Here is a 26,052-nt window from a genome sequence, read left to right on the forward strand (position 1 = left end):
AATAAACTTATTAAAAAGCGGACAAACTCAGAAGGAAGAGCACTTTATTTATTTTTTGGCAGGCAATAGTGATGAAATCAAAATATTAGACTATAGCAGGACCCCCCCCCCCCCAAACAAAACAGAATACAGATTTTGAATGTATTGAATATATTTAATGTATAGAACAGTATCATGTCAAAATCGCCATTCCAGTACACTGATCAGTTCATTACACACACCACAATGTTATTAATAGATTATGATACACCAAAATGGACACATTATTAATAAAACATTAGCACTGTGGGATCTGATCATCCCATACCCTGATAAGCCACAGCTGGATTTTAGAGCATTTTACAGCACCCTTAGATTGCATCCACCACGCATATGGAGAGCTAGTACTGGGTATCATGTTTTAAATTGAAGTTGTAGTTTTGCTCTAAGGTCCACTCATTTTTAAAGGTTATCTTGGGGCAGCAAATGTCAGGTTACTGGCTTCCCCCCAGAGCTGCATAATGCTTTAAAAATCGCCACTGTGTATAGATTGGTGAAATAACCTTCTGTAACGTTTTGACGGTATTTACAGAAACATCTGTGTGTGTTCTCCTCTATAAAAATGTACTGCTGGATTTTTGCAGTGATATTGCACTCCCCTATGCTTTCTCTATAGTTATATATATACTCTACATCTACCAGAGTTTACCCTCGTTTGCCATGTTTATTAATAAGCTTTACCGCACCTCTGTGTGCTTTATTACACTTTACTACATTTTTACTACGAGAGACTTCTATAAAGGCGTGTGCTGGAAGATTACAGCTTTATTAGGGTTACCATATGGCTCCAGATTAACCGGACGCTTTGAGACAGACCGGGATTTCAAAATTCCCCCTAAATTGAAAGTAATTCACGTATAAATGAGCTCCGCCTTTGCTGAGATTAATCCTGCTGTGGTGGAATTGCTTGGACGCAGCAAACAAGTCACACTGATCAGCTGCTTCTGATCAGATCTTATCGAATAGCTAATTTATTGATAGAGCAACGAGATGGTGATGCGATTGTATTTGCAGAATAATATGGGCGATTGAATTTTAACAAACAGAAAAAAACAGCGACTGGCTGCAATTCATTCTTGGTATAATACAATTATTTGACGCGCATGCGGGTATTTAAGCATCATTATTAATTGTAGCTAAGGATGGTTCATTTACACATTCATTTATTTCAATTTAAGGGGAATTTTGAAATCCCGTTCTCTCACAGCGTCCGGTTAATCTGGAGCCATATGGTAACCCTAGCTTTATTGTATTCTAGTGGCAAAGTAATGCACACCATCTCCTTCACAGCTTACTCTTCAATATATCTTAGCAACAATAAGTTTTCTAAAAGTTTAAATAAATTCCTTACAACACAAACTCTTGAGTATCTATAATGATCAAGAACAAACTTTAATATGATCTAATATATATATATATTTCAAATAAGATTTCAATGCAATGCACACTAGAATATTAAATATTAACAAAACTAAAAGCTTGTAGTAATATTAAAAGGTGCACAAAGTACAACATAATACAGAAGTATTGAGAACGTTCTCTGGCATTTTAGCTGATAAAGGACTCTTATGTGCAAAACGTTCTCAATAATTTTGTATTTATGGTGTACTTGTGCACCTTTACCATTACTTTCATGCATATGTAATTCAGTAAGTTTAAGAGAAAGGGGCTTAATAAGGTATTGCACAAGTTGGGTGAAGATTGAACTAATATAAAGAACAAAGGCTTGATTCACCCAGCAACCCTATCAATATGAAAGCACTAAGTGTGGATGGCATTATCATTTCAAATCCTTATACAGAAAAGTGCAGGACATTTCAAACAGCCTTTTCAAATATCTTGTGTATTATTATTATTATTATTATTATTATTATTATTATTAAATTTACAGGGTGCTTACTTCAAGACTTCAGTCGTTATCAGTTCATTATAAATTAGTCAGGCTCCGGTTTGACTCCAGTTTCTTTTGCAATGGTTAGTAAATCATTAATGTGTGTATATGTGGTTTTTAATTCATTCATTCGACAATCTAATTCATCAATAAATCAATTAGAACAAATCCAAATCAGACTGATTGCAGCGGTGGCTGTCCGGCGATCGTCTGGTCCAAAACCGAAAACAACAACAAAAAAAACACAGACATTATTCATACAGAATAAGAAGCAGGGATTGCTGTGTCACCATTTCAAACAGTCAGGTGGCGCTAGCGGGTTCATGTTAATGCACTAATCCAGCCTTTCAGCTTCCCCTGGAGGCCTGGGTTCCAGTCTGGGGGGCTAGGTGGCGCTAGCGGGTTCATGTTACTGCACTAATCCAGCCTTTCAGCTTCATCTGGAGCCCTGGGTTCCAGTCTGGGGGGCTAGGTGGCGCTAGTGGGTTCATGTTACTGCACTAGACCAGCCTTTCAGCTTCCTCTGGAGGCCTGGGTTCCAGTCTGGGGGGCTAGGTGGCGCTAGTGGGTTCATGTTACTGCACTAATCTAGCCTTTCAGCTTCCTCTGGAGCCCTGGGTTCCAGTCTGGGGGGCTAGGTGGAGCTAGCGGGTTCATGTTACTGCACTAATCAAGCCTTTCAGCTTCCTCTGGAGGCCTGGGTTCCAGTCTGGGGGGCTAGGTGGCGCTAGCGGGTTCATGTTACTGCACTAGTCTAGCCTTTCAGCTTCCTCTGGAGGCCTGGGTTCCAGTCTGGGGGGCTAGGTGGCGCTAGCGGGTTCATGTTACTGCACTAGTCTAGCCTCTCAAACCTTGTTATTTCTGACTTCTTTAGCAAGCACCTTAATTATAATTGAGTTCCAGTACAATACAAGACTTACATCCTTTGCTCCGTGCTGAGGGTTCGAATCTTTTTTTAGCTAAACTTGACCACGGAAGACGCGAAGACCACAGCCACAGTTAGCAAGCCTGAAATAGAGAAACAGAACAAAGAAATAAATACAATAACACACACACACACACACACGCACGCGCACGCACACGCACGCACACACACACGCAGGCACACGCACACACGCACGCACACACACACACAGACAGACACACAGGCAATTCCCTTTAAAGCATCTTCCACAATACCATCTTGTTTAAAACCTGCTTTCACACACAGAGTGTGACCTAATCCACAGTTTCACTGCCAGATCACAACGTTACACAACCCGCCGCTGTTAGATTTTGAGAGATAAGGAAGCTGGTTTTTAATAAAGTCTTCCTGCTTTGAAAATCTTTGCATCGCACAGGCAGCTTTGCACACATTTCTTTCTGCCTCTGTGTGTCTCTTTTGTCTGTGTCCCTGTCTATCTGTGTGTCCCTGTCTCCCTGTGTGTCTCTATCTCTCTCTCTGTGTGCCTGTCTCTCTCTGTGCGTCTCTGTGTGCCTGTCTCTCTCGCTCTCTCTGTGTTCTTGTCTCTCTCTCTCTCTCTCTCTGTGTGCCTCTGTATTCTCTCTCTCTCTCTCTCTCTCTCTCTGTGTTCTTGTCCCTCTCTCTCTGTGTCTGTGTTTCTCTCTCTCTCTCTCTCTCTCTCTCTCTCTCTCTCTCCTAAGTTAATGACATTTTGAATGAAATAGCTTTTAAGAAGGTGGTCTGTACGTCCTCACAGTTTTATATTAGGACCAGTTTAAAGCCAGGAGGATATAAGTTTTGAATACCTGGGCTCGAGGGTCGCCATGCACACAGGAGAGTAGTAAGCCATCTTTGTGATCGGACACACAGGTGTGTTACTTACCTGTGACAGGTGAGACCACGCAGGTAGCCTTGCTGAGCAAGTTAAGGACGGTGATGTTTGCAGTCATGTTTTGGTTCGGAGCCACGGTTTTTCCTACACACACAAAAAAAATTATTGAGACACTAATCTTCCACCTCTGGAGGTCTGGGTTCCAATCTGGGGGGCTAGGTGGCGCTAGCGGGTTCATGTTAAAACACTAGACCAGCCTTTCAGCTTCCTCCAGGGCCTGGGTTCAAATCTAGGGGGCTGGGTGAGTTATTTTTATTTGTTAGCAGACGCCCTTATCCAGGGCAACTTATTACAAGATATCATTATTTTTACATACAATTACCCATTTATACAGTTTTTACTGGAGCAATCTAGGTAAAGTACCTTGCTCAAGGGTACAGCAGCAGTGTCCTCCCCACCTGGGATTGAACCCACGACCCTCTGGTCAAGAGTCCAGAGCCCTGACCACTACTCCACACTGCTGAGTTATTATTAAGTCACAGGTTTCCTTTCGAAGTAACTGTGGATCAGACTGACCCATCCCCAGCTCACCTCCTGCATTCCCATTCCGAGTTGTGTTCCAGTTCCCTTGTTTAGTTTGACTTAGTTTGGGATCTGCTGTGACTCCTCCCACAGAGGTACTGCTGCGGTTCTGGCCTGCGAGATTAAAAAGACTGGGTCAGAACTCCGACCCATTGTGAGGTAACACTAGCGTTCCAATACCAATCGCGGTACGATATGAGTCATCATTTTTCTTTCGTTATTTTATTTCACCAGGAAAGTCCCGTTGAGATTTGAGTCTTATTTTTCGAGGGAGAAGAAGGTGACATATAAAAAATAAAACATTTAAAAAAATACAAATGAGCACAACCATTTGACTTCAGCAAACCCTTAATTGAACTAATAATGAGCTTAATTAGACCTTTTTAATTGTTCTCGGCTGCTAAAAAGTTGCCGATTTTCAGGTTACTTATGAAATTAACTTGGAATCTCCAACTGTTTGAAAGTGGAAAACAATTAAAACAGATCAAGACAGTACGTTTCAGTTCTTCATCAAGTTTGTTCCAAAAAGCACGGAGTTAGAAAACTGAATAACTCTCCCCCCCCCCATCCCCCCTCCCCCCTCCCAAATTCCGTACAAACTTTAAGAACTGAGAAACTTATATATTGTTATATACTTACCAGTCAAAGTGGAAGGACCTGTTTGAGGAAAGAAGAGACTGGGTTAGTTAAAGGGTGTCTATAGCGCAGTGCGTGGGTAGGTGGCGCTAGAGGGTTCATGTTACTGCACTAAACCAGCCTTTCAGCTTCCTCTGGAGGTCTGGGTTCCAGTCTGGGGGCTAGGTGGCGCTAGTGGGTTAATGTTACTGCACTAGACCAGCCTTTCAGCTTCCTCTGGAGGCCTGGGTTCCAGTCTGGGGGGGGGGGGGCTAGGTGGCGCTAGAGGGTTAATGTTAATGCAGATCAAAACACCAACTCACCCAAAAATGGTCCCACAGTGCTCTTGGATTTTGGTTTCGCTGGGGGAGGAGAGAGACGTGGTCAGATTCTTGTGTCCACTGCAGTATGATATACCAGTCAACCTGACAGCTATTGAATACATTCATTTATACATCTACACAGCAGCGTGCCCGTGTATTAGGACACCCCATCGCTTCTGTAGTTCTGATTTACTGTGCGTCTGAAATCAAACCGCTGGAGGTGAAACTCCAAAACAGGCAAGTGAGCGATTGTCTCATTTAATGGATGATTTTAACAGACCACACGTGCGATTCATTTAAAATAGTCACGAGCAAAGGAACACAGAGCCACACACGGTAAAACGCAGGAGACTTTTTAGAAGTTGTTTAAGACGCCTGATTAAAGCACAAAGCGGTCTGACATTTTCACACACGAGTGTGTTTCTATATCACTGATTACTGAGCGGAGATTGAAATTCTCACACCCAGAGGTTTGCATGCAGGCGGGTATATGAAGGATATCGATGGCAGATCGGGAGGTGTTCTGATACATTTGCGCACGGCTGTCTATCTATCTGTATCTATCAATCTATCTATCTATCTATCTATTATAGCTATATCTATATCTATATACATATTCTATTTTGTAGTTTTATTTATAATGTATTGTAATTAAGGAAGTTAAAAACATAACTCAAAAATTCTCTTTCTTTCTTTCTTTCTTTCTTTCTTTCTTTCCATTACGGAACTACCAAGATGCTAGGTCCAGCAGTTTCTCGCATTCCGAGCACGCGTTTGGAAGTAGTTTTTTGTTTTGTTTTTTTTCTCGTGTCTACTTTACCGTTGTCCATACAGATGAAGTAATTCTGCTGTGCACACGCTGTTTTTTCCCACTTTCCTAGGCTGGTGAGGACCATGCAGTCTGGGTAATAATCTGTGTCTTTTGAGAGCCCGGCTTGTGTGATGTTAGCTGTCTGCCCGCTGACCCACAGCCAGTCCAGCGAGTCCGAGGGACGGCTCAGTCCGATCCAAGCCTTCGTCCATTTCATTTTGGGATCTGTGACTGCGGGGGGAAGTTCTGCAAGGTCCAGGTTGTTGCTTTTGCAGTGCTGTCTAGCCCCGCCCCAAGTATAGTTCAGTTCGACGAAGGAAAGTCTGCTAGAGACTGCTGGGGTAGTGGTTTCTAAAAAACAAAAAGAACATAAGAACATAAGAAAGTTTACAAAGGAGAGGAGGCCATTCGGCCCATCTTGCTCGTTTGGTTGTTAGTAGCTTATTGATCCCAGAATCTCATCAAGCAGCTTCTTGAAGGATCCCAGGGTGTCGGCTTCAACAACATTACTGGGGAGTTGGTTCCAGACCCTCACAATTCTCTGTGTAAAAAAGTGCCTCCTATTTTCTGTTCTGAATGCCCCTTTATCTAATCTCCATTGTGACCCCTGGTTTCTTTTTTCATGTCGAAAAAGTCCCCTGGGTCGACATTGTCTATACCTTTTAGAATTTTGAATGCTTGAATCAGATCGCTGCGTAGTCTTCTTTGTTCAAGACTGAACAGATTCAATTCTTTTAGCCTGTCTGCATACGACATGCCTTTTAAACCCGGGATAATTCTGGTCGCTCTTCTTTGCACTCTTTCTAAGCAGCAATATTCTTTTTGTAACGAGGTGACCAGAACTGAACACAATATTCTAGGTGAGGTCTTTCTAATGCATTGTAAAGTTTTAACATTACTTCCCTTGATTTAAATTCAACACTTCTCACAATATATCCAAGCATCTTGTTGGCCTTTTTTATAGCTTCCCCACATTGTCTAGATGAAGACATTTCCGAGTCAACATAAACTCCTAGGTCTTTTTCATAGATTCCTTCTTCAATTTCAGTATCTCCCATATGATATTTATAATGCACATTTTTATTGCCTGCATCAATACTTTACACTTCTCTCTATTAAATGTCATTTGCCATGTGTCTGCCCAGTTCTGAATGCTGTCTAGATAATTTTGAATGCAATTTTGAATACAATACAATACAAATGCGTGTGTGTGTGTGTGTGTGTGTGTGTGTGTGTGTGTGTGTGTGACGTACGGTTTTGTGTTGCTTTGTTTTATTTTGAATATGGCTAACCTTTCTCAAATCTATCTATCTATCTATCTATCTATCTATCTATCTATCTATCTATCTATCTATCTATCTCTCTCTATCTATCTCTCTCTCTGTCTCTCTATCTATCTATCTATCTATCTATCTATCTATCTCTCTCTCTCTCTATCTATCTCTGTCTCTCTCTCTATCTATCTATCTATCTATCTATCTATCTCTCTCTATCTATCTATCTCTCTCTCTGTCTCTCTATCTATCTATCTATCTATCTATCTATCTATCTCTCTCTCTCTCTATCTATCTCTGTCTCTCTCTCTATCTATCTATCTATCTATCTATCTATCTCTCTCTATCTATCTCTCTCTCTCTCTGTCTCTCTATCTATCTATCTATCTATCTATCTATCTATCTCTCTGTCTCTCTATCTATCTCTGTCTCTCTCTATCTATCTATCTATCTATCTATCTATCTCTCTCTCTCTAGCTCTCTCTCTCTCTCTCTCTCTCTCTATCTATCTATTTATTTTTCTATCTAATAAAAAAATTGAGAATAAAATAATCAATACCGTTTGTGGTATTCGGAGCTGAAAAAAAAGTCAAGTCAAATATTTATTTATTTTTAGACACAGATGCACGTATGGCAGGTAATTAAATATAGGGGTGTGTTAATATCCAGGCTTGTAATTGCCTATACAATACAATACAATACAATACAATACAATACAATACAATACAATACAATACAAATGCATTTTTATATAGCATCCTTCATGCCATTGCGCCCCAGAGCGCTTTCTCCTGTCAAAGAATGAACAGCAGTGTGGAGTAGCGGTCAGGGCTCTGGACTCTTGACCGGAGGGTCGTGGGTTCAATCCCAGGTGGGGGGACACTGCTGCTGTACCCTTGAGCAAGGTACTTTACCTAGATTGCTCCAGTAAAAACCCAACTGTATAAATGGGTAATTGTATGTAAAAATAATGTGATATCTTGTAACAATTGTAAGTCGCCCTGGATAAGGACGTCTGCTAAGAAATTAATAATAATAATAATAAAGGAGCACAGAGCTAGTAGTTCTTGGAGATAGGATGGCCCGTATCCACGAAGGACCTTATAAAAGTTATCACACCAAACCTTTTTAAAATCAATTCAGCCACCAAAAATCGTCAGGGGTTCAAAAAATCTGTTCATAAACGTGTTGACATCCGAATCAGAAAAAGCCGTCCTCCCCTCACCTTTACAACTGACTACCACTCAGTGCCGTACGAGGCCGTGAACTGACAATGAGAAGCCTGTCATGTGAGAGGAAAACAAGCTTCCAATTGGCTTTTAAATGAGTGGTCGTCGATTGTAAAGGTGAGGAAAGGACAGCTTGTCGCGTTTTGAAATCGACATATTCATTATTATTATTTATTTCTTAGCAGACGCCCTTATCCAGGGCGACTTACAATTGTTACAAGATATTACGTTATTTTTTAAATTACATTAGTTTTACATACAATTACCCATTTATACAGTTGGGTTTTTACTGGAGCAATCTAGGTAAAGTACCTTGCTCAAGGGTACAGCAGCAGTGTCCCCCACCTGGGATTGAACCCACGACCCTCCGGTCAAGAATCCAGAGCCCTGACCACTACTCCACACTGCTGCCCATGGATTTGTTGAATCTATTTAAGACACAATTATGACATCACCCTCAAACTTCCTGAAAAATCTATCTGTATATGATAATTTTCCAATGTTTTTTTTTTCACAAACCTGTCCCTGACAAAGGCAAGTTAAACATAACGAAATGACTCTTTCTATCTGTCAATCTATCTATCTACCCTGTATATCTTAAGATAAATAATAAATAATCATTTTTAAAAAAATGATTAAAAAAAATACCTTTTGTCGTGCTTGGAGCTGAAAAAAAAAAAAACACAAAGTTTTAGAGACAAATAACAAAAAAAAAGTCAACACTGTAAATTTCCTCTTAGATTCCTTTAGAAAGCCAAAAAATGTAGTTGTTTCACAGAAAAAAAAAACAGTAATCAATTTTACTATTACCGAGAAACAGCTGCGATTGAGATACACGAGAGGCTGAACAGGTATCAATTAAATTCTTAAAGGAGAGGAGAAAAGTCGGGTGGAAACACCGGAAATCAGAAGCACTCAATATAACATGTTTCCCTGTGTTCGCCGACTCTAATCAACCTGAGAGCGTGCTTTCTTTATTAAATGCACTTTACTTGCTCTTATCTGCCCCCTATTTTACTGCATTTAATCCTGTACTTTAGAGTACTGTAATCTGTCACAAGTGTTATTTAATCTGTAGTATTCTGTATTTAATTATATCCTGATGTAACTATCACTGACACTGTTATCTGCTCCGTTATTGAATCGTATTTTGTCACACTTGTACTTGCTTGAACCAAAGTCATTGTATTTATCTTGCTCTTAATTGTATTATTACTTGGACTGTGATCCTTGAAATGTATTTTTGTTTACGACTGTAAGTCGCCCTGGATAAGAAATAAGTAATAATAATAATAATAATAATAATAATAATAATAATAATAATAATAATAATAATAATAATAAGGTTTAAAACATGACTGTATAGCTTTGTGAATTGACATTCTTTCTTTCCATTCCAAGTAGTTTGGAAGTCAGCTGGTCTACTTTACCGTTGTCCATACAGATGAAGTAATTCTGCTGTGCACAGCCTGTTTTTTCCCACTTTCCTAGGCTGGTGAGAGCCATGCAGTCAGGGTAATAATCTGTGTCTTTTGCCAGCCCGGCTTGTGTGATGTTAGCTGTCTGCCCGCTGACCCACAGCCAGTCCAGCGAGTCCGTGCGACGGTTCATTCCGATCCAAGCCTTCATTTGGGGATTTAGGACTTTGGGTGGAATTTCTGCCAGATCCTGGTAGGTAGTCTTGCAGTAAAGTCTAGCCTTGCCCCAGGAATAGTTCAGTTGGACTAAAAAGAATCTACCAGGGATCCCTAAGGAAGTGATTTCTGAAAAACAAAACCAGCGTCAGTCAGGATTGAGGACAGCTGATTTAATTTTTTGGTGTTGTTTTTTAGACACAGACCCTGCTGTTTTGCGCTAAGTAGAAGTTCTGCATTTTCTGATCTCAAGGAGGGAGTGGCAGTATACAGAGTTAGTAGGATGGTCCGAATCCACGAAGGACTTCATATGTTATTGAGGCAACTTTAAAATCAATTCAGACCCTTTTCATTTTCATGTTGAGACATGTAGAGTCTTGCGGAAATAGAGGGAGGAGGACTGAAGGTGCAGGTGTGTGTGTGTGTGTGTGTGTGTGTGTGTGTGAGGGTGCGGGTGTGTGTGTGTGTGAGGGTGCGGGTGTGTGTGTGTGTGTGTGTGTGTGTGTGAGGGTGCGGGTGTGTGTGTGTGTGTGTGTGTGTGTGTGAGGGTGCGGGTGTGTGTGTGTGTGTGTGTGTGTGTGTGAGGGTGCAGGTGTGTGTGTGTGTGTGTGTGTGTGTGTGTGTGTGTGTGTGTGAGGGTGCGCGGGTGTGTGTGTGTGTGTGTGTGTGTACGTGTGTGTGTGTGTGTGAGGGTGCGAGTGTGTGTGTGTGTGTGTGTGTGTGTGTGTGTGTGTGTACGTGTGTGTGTGTGTGTGAGGGTGCGAGTGTGTGTGTGTGTGTGTGTGTGTGTGTGTGTGTGTGTGTGTGAGGGTGCGGGTGTGTGTGTGTGTGAGGGTGCGGGTGTGTGTGTGTGTGTGTGTGTGTGTGTGTGTGTGTGTGTGAGGGTGCGTGTGTGTGTGTGTGTGTGTGAGGGTGCGGGTGTGTGTGTGTGTGTGTGTGTGTGTGAGGGTGCGGGTGTGTGTGTGTGTGTGTGTGTGTGTGTGAGGGTGCGGGTGTGTGTGTGTGTGTGTGTGTGTGAGGGTGCGGGTGTGTGTGTGTGTGTGTGTGTGTGTGTGAGGGTGCGTGTGTGTGTGTGAGGGTGCGGGTGTGTGTGTGTGTGTGTGTGTGTGTGTGTGTGTGTGTGTGAGGGTGCGGGTGTGTGTGTGAGGGTGCGCGGGTGTGTGTGTGTGTGTGTGTGTGTGTGTGTGTGTGTGTGTGTGTGTGTGTGTGTGTGGTACGGTTTTGTGTTGCTTTGTTTTATTTTGAATATGGCTAACCTTTCTCAAATCTATCTAACTATCTATCTACCAAAAAAAATCAAGGATAAAATAATCAATACCTTTTGCGGGACCAGAAACTGAAAAAAAACAAAAAACAAAAACAGAGTTTTAGAGACAAATAACAACAACAAAAAATTTGCACTTAAATTCCCTCTGAAATTCTAAAAAGTCTGAATATTATGCACACGTCAGACCCGTGATTTAGCGCGTTTGCTTGGATTGGACCCTGACTGGGCAGCGCCGCTGCTTTCGAGATGACGTGACTAATCACGTGACTAGGGCTTGTTCGCACACCTGACGCACAGCGTTACGTTGCTTCAGGTGCGCTGATTGCTGTTGCACAGATGCCAGCATTATAAATAAAATCCTGTTTTTTAAAACCTTCTTATTCTCTGACAATCTTTTAAATCGCGTCAGATTATGCCAAAAATATTAACTCAGTGATAGTTTGTGTGTGTGCGTGTGTGTTATTCATGTTAAGAGCTTCATGTAATCCATCGTAAATTGCATTTTAGCTTTCTGAAACCAAATTCACACGCACAGTCTCATTTTACTGAAACGTCACCGGCATTAATGAGCGTCAGAGGGTCGTTTGTTTAGGACCAAAGGTGTAGACTAGAAAGGTGTGAGTCGAATCAGAAATGCTAATTACATACAAGAGCTTAATTTATCAGTACATTCATAGACAAGCGTGACCAGTTGTCGTGTGCAAAATCACACAATGGAGCAAAACACAATTTCATTGAGAATATAAAGGATTTGTGATACATTAAGCAGATTCAATGCTCCCAGTGGAAGAGACAGAGACGCTGGAAAGTCGTTCTGAAATTATTTATTATGTATTTATTTATTTGTTATATAAAATAGTCCTGCGTTAAGTCGAATAAGTTGAATAAGGGTGAAACTGGTTTTGTTGTAAAAGTTTTGTCACGTGTCCCCCCCCCCCCTTAGAAGATTTCAAATCATTAGGCTTCCAAGCTGGCCTGGGTTATCTACAGAAATTGCTGGTCTAACTTAGTATCGTGTTTTAGTATCCTTGAGTCTAGAGGCTTCTCAAACCTGGTCCTGGGGGGGGGGGGGGGGGGGCGGTGTGTGATGGGTATTTCATTCTTTATTTTTATCATTTGCAAACCGCCTTTGAGACTATCTGGGAACCGGTGAGATCCGGCACAAAGAAATCCCTTTAACTTTTAACTTAAAAGTTCATGTAAAACTCCCCCGACACTCTTCTGACACGATAAACATCCAAACAGTGTAAGAACACTTACCCTGAGCCACTGACATGTTGAGCAGACCTAGACAGGGGGCACAGAAACACAACATTGGTGCATTACTGTACTGTCAATGGAACGATCCGTTTTGTCGTGCACTCCTTTCATTTCTAATCGATTCGAATCGATTCGGGTTTCCTCTAAAAGCGCGCGTGGAAACGAGTTCCACGACTTTGTGTCTGTGTTTTTTGCTGGGGTTTGTGAAATGACTGGTACAGTTTACAGATCATATAGGGAAAGATGTAACTGATAGTGGATTTAGTACCGAATACTTTAACCCATTAACCACATTATTATTATTATTATTATTATTATTATTATTATTATTATTATTATTATTATTTATTTGACAGACGCCTGCTTTATCCAAGGCGACTCACAGGTGTTCCAGGGCAGCACAGGGTTACAATGCAAGCTTCATATTTAAACACAGTGTAGTTTACAGTCAGTGCAAATAATAATAATACTGCTAGAATACAATATGAACTAAGATGCAGCCAGTTAGGATCACAGCAAGTTATATCTGCAGTGACATGTTAGCAGTGCAATAGTGAAAGGATAGTGCATCAGCTGAGGATCCAGTAACGTGGTGCTGAGGTCAGGCGAGTCCTGTGCATTTGCGTAATTTGACACGTTACATTCAGACTCACGTTTCGCGGTTATCACAATTCGAGTCAGATCATAACAATGCAGTTATAGAGCACATTTAAATAACAGGCAGGTGGATGCCAGTTCAGAATGCTTCAAAAAACGACGAAGTAACGAGGACAGTGGCGCTGAATGGGTTAACAGTGAAGATGGTTTTAAAACCCAATCAATCCGGACTGTAAAGAATCGGCTGTAATGGTGAGGGGGTTATGTAGCAAAGGCGCTTGAAGCAACTGCGCAATCAGAAACTATGGGCTCGATTCTCAATGTTACTCCAAATCACAACCTTTTTGCACGGTCAATTTGCACGTTTCCCCCGGTGCTTTCCCCGCGCGTATACTCTTGCTGGGGTTTTACAATTGTTACAAGATATCACATTATTTTTACATACAATTCCCCATTTATACAGTTGGGTTTTTACTGGAGCAATCTAGGTAAAGTACCTTGCTCAAGGGTACAGCAGCAGTGTCCCCCACCTGGGATTGAACCCACGACCCTCCAGTCAAGAGTCCAGAGTCCTAACCACTACTCCACACTGCTGCCCTACTATAACACTCCACACTGCTGCTATACTGTAAGAGAAGCAGCTTAAGGCTAACAGCAGCGCTTAAAAAAATGCACAAAAAACTCCTTTATTTAGGGGCTTGCAAATATTGATGTATTTTTTAAATAATTTTAGACTAGTAATTAGTTTGTTTTTTTAAAAACGCGCTTCACAGCGGCTCAGTCCCGCTCCCTCTGAGCGGCTCAGAGCTGCAGAGCGTATTTATTAGATTTATTTAATCACTTTATCGAGGTTTCTTCTCTTTTTTTAATTCAAATGGAATGATTTATACTTTGATTCTAAGTGTTCGCTGTCTGCCTCTAATCAAGTTGAGAGCGTGTTTCTCTTTGTATGACAGACCCCCGATACAGAAAACAGTGCGTGAGAATGAAACACACTCTCAACTTGATTAGACATCCGCCCAGCGCTTAGAAACATGCGCAATAATAATAATAATAATAATAATAATAACAATAATAATAATAATAATAATAATAATAATAATAATAATAATACACAAACATCTCCCCTCCAGTTTATTATATTAAAATATACAGTGCAAGGATTCTGAAATATGTTTGCTCCAAAACGTCATTAGCACTTTTATGACGTCATTAAAACTTTTATGACGTCATTAAAACTTTTTTTTAACGAAAAACATCCATTACAATTCTAAAACCGAATAAAATAATTCTTAAACCTTCTAACAAGCAAGCAAATAAAAACATCTCTTGTTTGTTTATTTCTGATTTGGCAAACTCTATTTTGTTCTCTTCCCCCATTTCTGATTAAAAAAAAAAACCCCAAAAAGGCAAAACGGTCTACACCTATTTTCTCCAAATTGTTATTTCAACGATTTCTTTCAGATAGTTAAAAAAAACAGACAAAAAAGGTTAGCAAACCAGACATCTACAACCCAGACATTTCCTTTAGGGGCTTGCTTATTTATTTGTGTATTTGTTTATTCACATTTATCGAGCGCATTACGTCACAGGGACCCCAAGGCGCGTCACAAATTACCCCACTGTAACATGACAGTTAAATACAAAATGTAGCAACCGGAAAGAAATCCAATTCATATAAACAGGACAATAAAAACCCAATTAATGCAATTTGAAATTAAAAAGTACAACAAAAAAAGCAGTTATATTGTATAATAGTCTCTGATATAGTTTGTAAAAATCTTGATTTTAAAAGCAGTAGGAGCTTCTCTGACAGAATAACACAGAGAGTGTGGGAGCCTTACAAATAACCTATATAGCGATTGGTCTATATGATGAAAGCATTTATTGTTTAAAAGTATAAATGGATTTTTCCCCCTTTTCAGACAAAAATTGCGCTAATGACGATTTGGGATAAATAGCCCCTTTAAGCCATTATTTGCCATTGCCTTAATTTCAGGACTACTTAGTCATGTTTTGGAGAGTTTCTTAACTGCCATCGTCTACCTGTTATTATAATGATAACTTACTCTAATTTTGTTAACCGCGAAAGTTGTGGGGCTTGTTAGGGAAAGTGGTCAAAATCCCAGTTGGTGCGGTTACTAAAACAGCTCTACCTCTTGATTGGTAAAAGTTATTTCTGTTTTGATTTCAGATTTGAATAGCAGAGAAGTAGAGGAAGATTTCATATGCTCTAACTTTTTGTCTTACTTGTTGGGAAAGTGGTCAAAGTAGCTGATTTGTGTCAAAAGTCACACCGTTTACAGTAAATAGAATGATTGAAGTCTGGGAGTTTTTAAGCTATGGGGAGCTTTAGAATGTTGAAAAAAGTCCCATTAAAGTGAATGAAGATGGACAAAAAAGGACAAAAAGCTTAATAGTTTAAAAAGTATAAAAGATATCAGAAAGTTGTATACAAGCACACTATTCCAGACCGGGCTACACGTTTTGAAGTTTGAACGGCGTTTCTAGCTTAAACGGTGTAAGAGGACTAGCGTGCCAAAGAATAATTAGAAGTTAAAGTGGGGAGTCTTGCTTCCAAAGCCCCACTAATTACATCAATACATACAGCGTGTGTGCTGGATCTTTTCAGAGAAACATGAATGAGTTACTTTATGAGTTCATTCAGCCCGGTGTGTATTATAAGGTAGCTTACCAGTCAAAGCAAGGCAGAGAGAGGATGTGAACTTGTGCAAATTCACTGTGGAGACAAAACATTGAAACGTGTTAGCAGAACATCTCAATCAACTTTAATTTATTATTTATTTCTTAGCAGACACCCTTATCCAGGGCGACTTACAACTATTACAAGATACCACATTATTTTTACATACAATTACCCATTTATACAGTTGGGTTTTTACTGGAGCAATCTAGGTAAAGTACCTTGCTCAAGGGTACAGCAGCAGTGTCCCCCACCTGGGATTGAACCCACGACCCTCCGGTCAAGAGTCCAGAGCCCTAACCACTACTCCACACTGCTGCCCAGGGCATGACCAAGTTTACTGCTGTGGTACCCCCTGGTTAAAGCACAGCACAGAGACGAACCTTTGAAAATATATCCAGCAGCGTGCCCGTGTATTAGAGCACCCCATTGCTTCTGTAGTTCTGATTTGTTGTGCGTCAAACCGCTGGAAAATCTTGTACATCTTGATAATCGTTAGTGATTGTCTAATTTAATCGATGGCTTTAAAACAGAACACGATAGTCACACGCGATAAAACGCAGGAGACTTTTTAGAAGTTGTTTGAGACGCCTGATTAAAGCACAAAGCGGTCTGACATTTTCACACACGAGTGTGTTTCTATATCCCTGATTACTGAGCGGAGATTGAAATTCTCACACCAAGAGGTTTGCATGCAGGCGGGTATATGAAGGACATCGATAACAGATCTTGATACATTTGCACGCCGCTGTAGGTAACTACTAACTCAGAACTTAAAAGCGCTACCGTTATTTTTTTTTTTAAAAAGTATAGATATATTTTAAAGCAATTAAACAAACAGCAACCAGAATATTACAAAATAAAAAATCACTAAAAGCTGTAGAGAGAGAACTCACTTTTGCTGTTCACTGGAGGAGATGTTAAAAGTGTGTACTGGTGTGATGGAAGGTCCCAGCTAAAAAGTGACTCATACGTATGGGGTGCGGGTCTATTAAACCCCCCCCCCCCCTGCTCCTCTGGTAGCTCCACGGTGACGTAGGGAGGCCGAGGGGGCGGGGGGGGGGGTTCGGCTTAGAGCACCAATCGGATTGGACTACATGAAATGGAAAACTATTCATCCTCACCATGGCTCCTGTCGTCGGTTCATTTGCAAGTCATTTAGATTGATTTAGGTATTTAAAACCGTGTCATTTAACTAAGAAATCACAATGTGGAGACTTGGTTCAGTTCAGTCGTTGGCTTAGAAGTGACTGTAGGGTTGGGAGCGTTTATTGTTGTGTAAGAACTGTAAGAACTACAAAGTGTAGTAAAGCACAGAGAAGAGACTGAACCAGTCCCTTCTCAAAGTGTAGTAAAGCACAGAGAAGAGACTGAACCAGACCCTTCTCAAAGTAAAGCACAGAGAAGAGACTGAACCAGCCCCTTCTCAAAGTGTAGTAAAGCACAGAGAAGAGACTGAACCAGCCCCTTCTCAAAGTGTAGTAAAGCACAGAGAAGAGACTGAACCAGCCCCTTCTCAAAGTGTAGTAAAGCACAGAGAAGAGACTGAACCAGCCCCTTCTCAAAGTGTAGTAAAACACAGAGAAGAGACTGAACCAGCCCCTTCTCAAAGTGTAGTAAAGCACAGAGAAGAGACTGAACCAGACCCTTCTCAAAGTAAAGCACAGAGAAGAGACTGAACCAGCCCCTTCTCAAAGTGTAGTAAAGCACAGAGAAGAGACTGAACCAGCCCCTTCTCAAAGTGTAGTAAAGCACAGAGAAGAGACTGAACCAGCCCCTTCTCAAAGTGTAGTAAAGCACAGAGAAGAGACTGAACCAGCCCCTTCTCAAAGTGTAGTAAAGCACAGAGAAGAGACTGAACCAGCCCCTTCTCAAAGTGTAGTAAAACACAGAGAAGAGAATGAACCAGCCCCTTCTCAAAGTGTAGTAAAACACAGAGAAGAGACTGAACCAGCCCCTTCTCAAAGTGTAGTAAAGCACAGAGAAGAGACTGAACCAGCCCCCTTCTCAAAGTGTAGTAAAGCACAGAGAAGAGACTGAACCAGCCCCTTCTCAAAGTGTAGTAAAACACAGAGAAGAGACTGAACCAGCCCCTTCTCAAAGTGTAGTAAAGCACAGAGAAGAGACTGAACCAGCCCCTTCTCAAAGTGTAGTAAAACACAGAGAAGAGACTGAACCAGCCCCTTCTCAAAGTGTAGTAAAGCACAGAGAAGAGACTGAACCAGCCCCTTCTCAAAGTGTAGTAAAGCACAGAGAAGAGACTGAACCAGCCCCTTCTCAAAGTGTAGTAAAGCACAGAGAAGAGACTGAACCAGCCCCTTCTCAAAGTGTAGTAAAGCACAGAGAAGAGACTGAACCAGCCACTTCTCAAAGTGTAGTAAAACACAGAGAAGAGACTGATCCAGACCCTTCTCAAAGTGTAGTAAAGCACAGAGAAGAGACTGAACCAGCCCCTTCTCAAAGTGTAGTAAAACACAGAGAAGAGACTGAACCAGCCCCTTCTCAAAGTGTAGTAAAGCACAGAGAAGAGACTGAACCAGCCCCTTCTCAAAGTGTAGTAAAGCACAGAGAAGAGACTGAACCAGCCCCCTTCTCAAAGTGTAGTAAAGCACAGAGAAGAGACTGAACCAGCCCCTTCTCAAAGTGTAGTAAAGCACAGAGAAGAGACTGAACCAGCCCCTTCTCAAAGTGTAGTAAAACACAGAGAAGAGACTGAACCAGCCCCTTCTCAAAGTGTAGTAAAACACAGAGAAGAGACTGAACCAGCCCCCTTCTCAAAGTGTAGTAAAGCACAGAGAAGAGACTGAACCAGCCCCTTCTCAAAGTGTAGTAAAACACAGAGAAGAGACTGAACCAGCCCCTTCTCAAAGTGTAGTAAAGCACAGAGAAGAGACTGAACCAGCCCCTTCTCAAAGTATAGTAAAACACAGAGAAGAGACTGAACCAGCCCCTTCTCAAAGTGTAGTAAAGCACAGAGAAGAGACTGAACCAGCCCCTTCTCAAAGTGTAGTAAAGCACAGAGAAGAGACTGAACCAGCCCCTTCTCAAAGTGTAGTAAAGCACAGAGAAGAGACTGAACCAGCCCCTTCTCAAAGTGTAGTAAAGCACAGAGAAGAGACTGAACCAGCCACTTCTCAAAGTGTAGTAAAGCACAGAGAAGAGACTGATCCAGACCCTTCTCAAAGTGTAGTAAAGCACAGAGAAGAGACTGAACCAGCCCCTTCTCAAAGTGTAGTAAAACACAGAGAAGAGACTGAACCAGCCCCTTCTCAAAGTGTAGTAAAACACAGAGAAGAGACTGAACCAGCCCCTTCTCAAAGTGTAGTAAAACACAGAGAAGAGACTGAACCAGCCCCTTCTCAAAGTGTAGTAAAGCACAGAGAAGAGACTGAACCAGCCCCTTCTCAAAGTGTAGTAAAGCACAGAGAAGAGACTGAACCAGCCCCTTCTCAAAGTGTAGTAAAGCACAGAGAAGAGACTGAACCAGCCCCTTCTCAAAGTGTAGTAAAGCACAGAGAAGAGACTGAACCAGCCCCTTCTCAAAGTGTAGTAAAGCACAGAGAAGAGACTGAACCAGCCCCTTCTCAAAGTGTAGTAAAGCACAGAGAAGAGACTGAACCAGCCCCTTCTCAAAGTGTAGTAAAGCACAGAGAAGAGACTGAACCAGCCCCTTCTCAAAGTGTAGTAAAGCACAGAGAAGAGACTGAACCAGCCCCTTCTCAAAGTGTAGTAAAACACAGAGAAGAGAATGAACCAGCCCCTTCTCAAAGTGTAGTAAAACACAGAGAAGAGACTGAACCAGCCCCTTCTCAAAGTGTAGTAAAGCACAGAGAAGAGACTGAACCAGCCCCCTTCTCAAAGTGTAGTAAAGCACAGAGAAGAGACTGAACCAGCCCCTTCTCAAAGTGTAGTAAAACACAGAGAAGAGACTGAACCAGCCCCTTCTCAAAGTGTAGTAAAGCACAGAGAAGAGACTGAACCAGCCCCTTCTCAAAGTGTAGTAAAACACAGAGAAGAGACTGAACCAGCCCCTTCTCAAAGTGTAGTAAAGCACAGAGAAGAGACTGAACCAGCCCCTTCTCAAAGTGTAGTAAAGCACAGAGAAGAGACTGAACCAGCCCCTTCTCAAAGTGTAGTAAAGCACAGAGAAGAGACTGAACCAGCCCCTTCTCAAAGTGTAGTAAAGCACAGAGAAGAGACTGAACCAGCCACTTCTCAAAGTGTAGTAAAACACAGAGAAGAGACTGATCCAGACCCTTCTCAAAGTGTAGTAAAGCACAGAGAAGAGACTGAACCAGCCCCTTCTCAAAGTGTAGTAAAACACAGAGAAGAGACTGAACCAGCCCCTTCTCAAAGTGTAGTAAAGCACAGAGAAGAGACTGAACCAGCCCCTTCTCAAAGTGTAGTAAAGCACAGAGAAGAGACTGAACCAGCCCCCTTCTCAAAGTGTAGTAAAGCACAGAGAAGAGACTGAACCAGCCCCTTCTCAAAGTGTAGTAAAGCACAGAGAAGAGACTGAACCAGCCCCTTCTCAAAGTGTAGTAAAACACAGAGAAGAGACTGAACCAGCCCCTTCTCAAAGTGTAGTAAAACACAGAGAAGAGACTGAACCAGCCCCCTTCTCAAAGTGTAGTAAAGCACAGAGAAGAGACTGAACCAGCCCCTTCTCAAAGTGTAGTAAAACACAGAGAAGAGACTGAACCAGCCCCTTCTCAAAGTGTAGTAAAGCACAGAGAAGAGACTGAACCAGCCCCTTCTCAAAGTATAGTAAAACACAGAGAAGAGACTGAACCAGCCCCTTCTCAAAGTGTAGTAAAGCACAGAGAAGAGACTGAACCAGCCCCTTCTCAAAGTGTAGTAAAGCACAGAGAAGAGACTGAACCAGCCCCTTCTCAAAGTGTAGTAAAGCACAGAGAAGAGACTGAACCAGCCCCTTCTCAAAGTGTAGTAAAGCACAGAGAAGAGACTGAACCAGCCACTTCTCAAAGTGTAGTAAAGCACAGAGAAGAGACTGATCCAGACCCTTCTCAAAGTGTAGTAAAGCACAGAGAAGAGACTGAACCAGCCCCTTCTCAAAGTGTAGTAAAACACAGAGAAGAGACTGAACCAGCCCCTTCTCAAAGTGTAGTAAAACACAGAGAAGAGACTGAACCAGCCCCTTCTCAAAGTGTAGTAAAACACAGAGAAGAGACTGAACCAGCCCCTTCTCAAAGTGTAGTAAAGCACAGAGAAGAGACTGAACCAGCCCCTTCTCAAAGTGTAGTAAAGCACAGAGAAGAGACTGAACCAGCCCCCTTCTCAAAGTGTAGTAAAGCACAGAGAAGAGACTGAACCAGCCCCTTCTCAAAGTGTAGTAAAGCACAGAGAAGAGACTGAACCAGCCCCTTCTCAAAGTATAGTAAAACACAGAGAAGAGACTGAACCAGCCCCTTCTCAAAGTGTAGTAAAGCACAGAGAAGAGACTGAACCAGCCCCTTCTCAAAGTGTAGTAAAGCACAGAGAAGAGACTGAACCAGCCCCTTCTCAAAGTGTAGTAAAGCACAGAGAAGAGACTGAACCAGCCCCTTCTCAAAGTGTAGTAAAGCACAGAGAAGAGACTGAACCAGCCACTTCTCAAAGTGTAGTAAAGCACAGAGAAGAGACTGATCCAGACCCTTCTCAAAGTGTAGTAAAGCACAGAGAAGAGACTGCACCAGCCCCTTCTCAAAGTGTAGTAAAACACAGAGAAGAGACTGAACCAGCCCCTTCTCAAAGTGTAGTAAAACACAGAGAAGAGACTGAACCAGCCCCTTCTCAAAGTGTAGTAAAACACAGAGAAGAGACTGAACCAGCCCCTTCTCAAAGTGTAGTAAAGCACAGAGAAGAGACTGAACCAGCCCCTTCTCAAAGTGTAGTAAAACACAGAGAAGAGACTGAACCAGCCCCTTCTCAAAGTGTAGTAAAGCACAGAGAAGAGACTGAACCAGCCCCTTCTCAAAGTGTAGTAAAACACAGAGAAGAGACTGAACCAGCCCCTTCTCAAAGTGTAGTAAAACACAGAGAAGAGACTGAACCAGCCCCTTCTCAAAGTGTAGTAAAACACAGAGAAGAGACTGAACCAGCCCCTTCTCAAAGTGTAGTAAAGCACAGAGACTGAACCAGCCCCTTCTCAAAGTGTAGTAAAGCACAGAGACTGAACGAGCCCCTTCTCAGTAAATGTGAGTGATATTTTTTTAACACACCTCCCTGTGCTTTGCAATGCTTACCTATGCTTCACCATGCATTCACTGTGCAAGGCTTTTAGCAGGGGATTGATAAGACCCCAGAATGGAAATCATGGCTGGCTGGTTGCACCATTGTGAATTCCCCATCTCAGGCTGATGCATGCTTTGTTTTACTCAAATCAGAGTTTTGCCTAAAGCAAAGGGATTCACACAGCAGCAGGAAAATCTCTTTGCAAAGGAGTAATCGTATATACAGGGCATTTTGCATTGGAACAGGACTATCCAGTCATCACATTGTAAACCGATCCGGCACACTCCAAAACAAACAGCTAGGTTCAAATGTTCACTTTCTATCCTGACCTGAACACCCCGCCAGCCCTTGTCAAAGTTTACCCTGGTGCTTTTGCAGTTTTGCCCCCATCTGTTTTTCCCATGGTTATACTCTGCATTTGCTATGATTTATGCTTTACCAGACCTCTCTGTGCTTTACAATGCTTCCCTATGCTTTACCAGACCTCTCTGTGCTTTACAATGCTTCCCTATGCTTTACCAGACCTCTCTGTGCTTTACAATGCTCCCCTATGCTTTACCAGACCTCTCTGTGCTTTACAATGCTTCCCTATGCTTTACCAGACCTCTCCGTGCTTTACAATACTTCCCTATGCTTTACCAGACCTCTCTGTGCTTTACAATGCTTCCCTATGCTTTACCAGACCTCTCTGTGCTTTACAATGTTTCCCTATGCTTTACCAGACCTCGCTGTGCTTTACAATGCTTCCCTATGCTTTACCAGACCTCTCTGTGCTTTACAATGCTTCCCTATGCTTTACCACAACTCTCTGTGCTTTGCAATGCTTCCCTATGCTTTACCAGACCTCTCTGTGCTTTACAATGCTTCCCTATGCTTTACCAGACCTCTCTGTGCTTTACAATGCTTCCCTATGCTTTACCATACCTCTCTGTGCTTTACAATGCTTCCCTATGCTTTACCACAACTCTCTGTGCTTTGCAATGCTTCCCTATGCTTTACCAGACCTCTCTGTGCTTTACAATGCTTCCCTATGCTTTACCAGACCTCTCTGTGCTTTACAATGCTTCCCTATGCTTTACCATACCTCTCTGTGCTTTACAATGCTTCCCTATGCTTTACCATACCTCTCTGTGCTTTACAATGCTTCCCTATGCTTTACCAGACCTCTCTGTGCTTTACAATGCTTCACCATACCTCTCTGTGCTTTACAATGCGTCCCTATGCTTTACCAGACCTCTCTGTGCTTTACAATGCTTCCCTATGCTTTACCATACCTCTCTGTGCTTTACAATGCGCCCCTATGCTTTACATGCTTTACAAGGGGGGTTACAAGTGCTTCAGTATTGATTAGCAGCTATATTTTAAATATTGACCCTTTCCTCCAGTACCAAAAACAGACGATACAATTATACTTTGTTTGGTTCTGTGACCTTCCTGCCGACACTGTGTGCCTGTATACTGCGTGTCACGTTTTATATAATAATAATATAGGCCTATCCTGCCCGTTGGCAGACCTGCGAAACAGGTTTTACACATTATTTTTCTTTCATCTTCTTTCCTTCAGCTACGTGGGCGTGTATCAACTATCCATAAATACCCTTACAAAGAGTTGAGTATGAAGCTGTCGTTCGGATAACTGCAGCGATTCGGTCGGATAATAACTTGATTATACTTATTTTAAGTAGTATGTATTGTTTTTATTAGTGCTGCGTTAGCGAAATAGGATTTTTTTTTTAAATAGTTGGGGTTAGTTTTTATATTATCTCAATTATTATTATTATTATTAGAATGTCTGTCCGGCGGGGGGGTTTGATGTTGCTCTGGCTCGCGCTGTCCCTTCTGTTACCTGCCGGAGTTCTGACCGACGTGACGTGTCCGGCCGCCCCGCTAAACGCGCTCAATTTCACCGACATACCACAGCAACCTGCCGGCCGGGTGACAAGCGATGCGGGGGCTTTAGCACCCCTGTACGGCTTCGTGAAGTCTTTCCTAGGCTGCGTGCAACCAAATCCCTTTCCCGAAGGTGAGTATCATTAATATTTGCATCGACAGGCGTAACCAGGGATGCAATTCTCAACAACAACGAAAGGAAAGTCCAGGTACTGGCATGCACAGCCTGGTGAAAGCATTTTAAAAACTGAGATATTCTGAGTGCCAATGAATACATTCTTTTAAATGTATACATATTGGTACACGATACATTTATGAATACGAAATAAGCCTTAGAAAATGAACTGATCAATTGCAATGCATCATAAACGAGGAAGCTGAAAATGCCGAACGCTTTGTTCCCGTCTGCTTGTGTCATTATCACGTACTGTAATATAACACTGAAGTTAAACCTGAAATAACGAGCATTAAAAAAATGATTACACTATGCGGGAACTGCTGTAGAGAAAGAGTTCTGTTTCAATATATCCTAAAAAAAGGGGTGATGTTATATATAAAAGAAAATAACGGTGCTATGAAAAAATTATACAGAAAGGTGTGTGTCAAACCATGCAAATAGGGGCTGAAAAACCCTAACAAACTAATACTACTAATGATGTACTTAGGAGGCTGTGTGGTCCAGTGGTTAAAGAAAAGGGCCTGTAACCAGGAGGTCAAATCCCACCTCAGCCACTGACTCATTGTGTGACCCTGAGCAAGTCACTTAACCTCCTTGTGCTCCGTCTTTCGTGTGAGACGTAATTGTAAGTGACTCTGCAGCCGATGCATAGTTCACACACCCTAGTCTCTGTAAGTCGACTTGGATAAAGGCGCCTGCTAAATAAACTAATAATAATAATAATAATAATAATAATAATAATAATAATAATAATAATAATAATAATACTTAGCCATTTTAAGCTCCATAGTATTCTCTGACGTCATCCCCATACTTTCCAGACTCTGCGTACTCACCTGCAACAGGACCTGGCCGTGCTATAGCCTTGGATTAGAGCATGCATCCCGGTTTCTTTGATGTATTTAGTACTTATTATCTTACATTAATATGGTCCGTGTGCTTCTGTGTAGATTCATTACTAAGATCTATTCCAGAAAAAAAAGAATTTTCAGGCAGAAACAGTATAAAAAGTAGACTTTTATTTTTTTAAAATTTTTTATTTTATCCCTGGTATTGTGGTTTCTAAACAAGAAACAACTGTGGCGAGACAAGTTTAATATCATTACTGTGGTTTACTTCGGTCTTCATTGAGAGGTGCCCGCAAGTGAAAACTCAGTTTTAACTGGGCAGCAGTGTGGAGTAGTGGTTAGGGCTCTGGACTCTTGACCGGAGGGTCGTGGGTTCAATCCCAGGTGGGGGACACTGCTGCTGTACCCTTGAGCAAGGTACTTTACCTAGATTGCTCCAGTAAAAACCCAACTGTATAAATGGGTAATTGTATGTAAAAATAATGTGATATCTTGTAACAATTGTAAGTCGCCCTGGATAAGGGCATCTGCTAAGAAATAAATAATAACTTAAGTAAACTCTTCAGAATATTTTTTCTTTAGAAAAGAGGGATTGACCCAAGGAAATAACCACCTGGTTTTCGTGTATTATTTGCTGTGTTTTCCTGGCGCACTGCCACTTTATGAAGTCATATGCTTATTTGATTTATTTCAGAATTATTACGGAATCTGCTGAATAACGAGGGCGTCGACGTCATAAAGGTAAGCGTTTTAGATCACGTGTTCTACTCAAATGACGCGCAGTGCGTTGAAACCCAGGCACGATTTATTTCATCTCTATATGGAAAAGCTAACCGCGTGGAAATGACATAATCATTATAATCAGGATTGTTCCAAATATCAGTAAGCAGCGTTTTAAACA

General features: G+C 41.7%; 2 protein-coding genes across 2 annotated transcripts in view; one reads left to right on the plus strand and one right to left on the minus strand.

The window, feature by feature from the left end:
- Nucleotides 1-140: 140 nt before the first annotated feature.
- On the minus strand, nt 141-16,962 carry LOC131729694 (macrophage mannose receptor 1-like). The gene is made up of 13 exons (XM_059019903.1): nt 16,898-16,962; nt 15,993-16,037; nt 12,701-12,727; nt 11,492-11,509; nt 9,970-10,302; nt 9,188-9,205; nt 6,046-6,387; nt 5,226-5,264; nt 4,927-4,944; nt 4,297-4,401; nt 3,757-3,849; nt 2,851-2,938; nt 141-2,140 (listed from the first exon to the last, which is right to left on the minus strand). Coding segments are annotated over exons 1-12 (1,092 nt in total). The 5' UTR covers nt 16,899-16,962; the 3' UTR covers nt 141-2,140; nt 2,851-2,885.
- A 6,877-nt stretch (nt 16,963-23,839) lies between these two features.
- The window catches only part of LOC131729692 (prominin-2-like), a gene marked incomplete at its 3' end in the record, with an annotated part of 10,107 nt that continues 7,894 nt past the window's right edge, over nt 23,840-26,052 (plus strand). Inside the window, exons 1-2 of the mRNA XM_059019901.1 lie at nt 23,840-24,258; nt 25,846-25,892. Of these exons, the coding sequence (XP_058875884.1) occupies nt 24,024-24,258; nt 25,846-25,892 (282 nt within the window). The remainder of the gene's footprint in view (nt 24,259-25,845; nt 25,893-26,052) is intronic.

This window comes from Acipenser ruthenus, unplaced genomic scaffold (genome assembly GCF_902713425.1).
Source record: "Acipenser ruthenus unplaced genomic scaffold, fAciRut3.2 maternal haplotype, whole genome shotgun sequence".
NCBI lineage: Eukaryota > Metazoa > Chordata > Actinopteri > Acipenseriformes > Acipenseridae > Acipenser > Acipenser ruthenus.

Coding starts and splice junctions, on each gene's coding strand:
- LOC131729694 (XM_059019903.1), bottom strand. Junction 12,728..15,992: donor TCTCTGCCTTGCTTTGACTG/GTAAGCTACCTT, acceptor CCCCCTGTCTAG/GTCTGCTCAACATGTCAGTG. Junction 5,265..6,045: donor CTTCATCTGTATGGACAACG/GTAAAGTAGACA, acceptor CTCCTCCCCCAG/CGAAACCAAAATCCAAGAGC.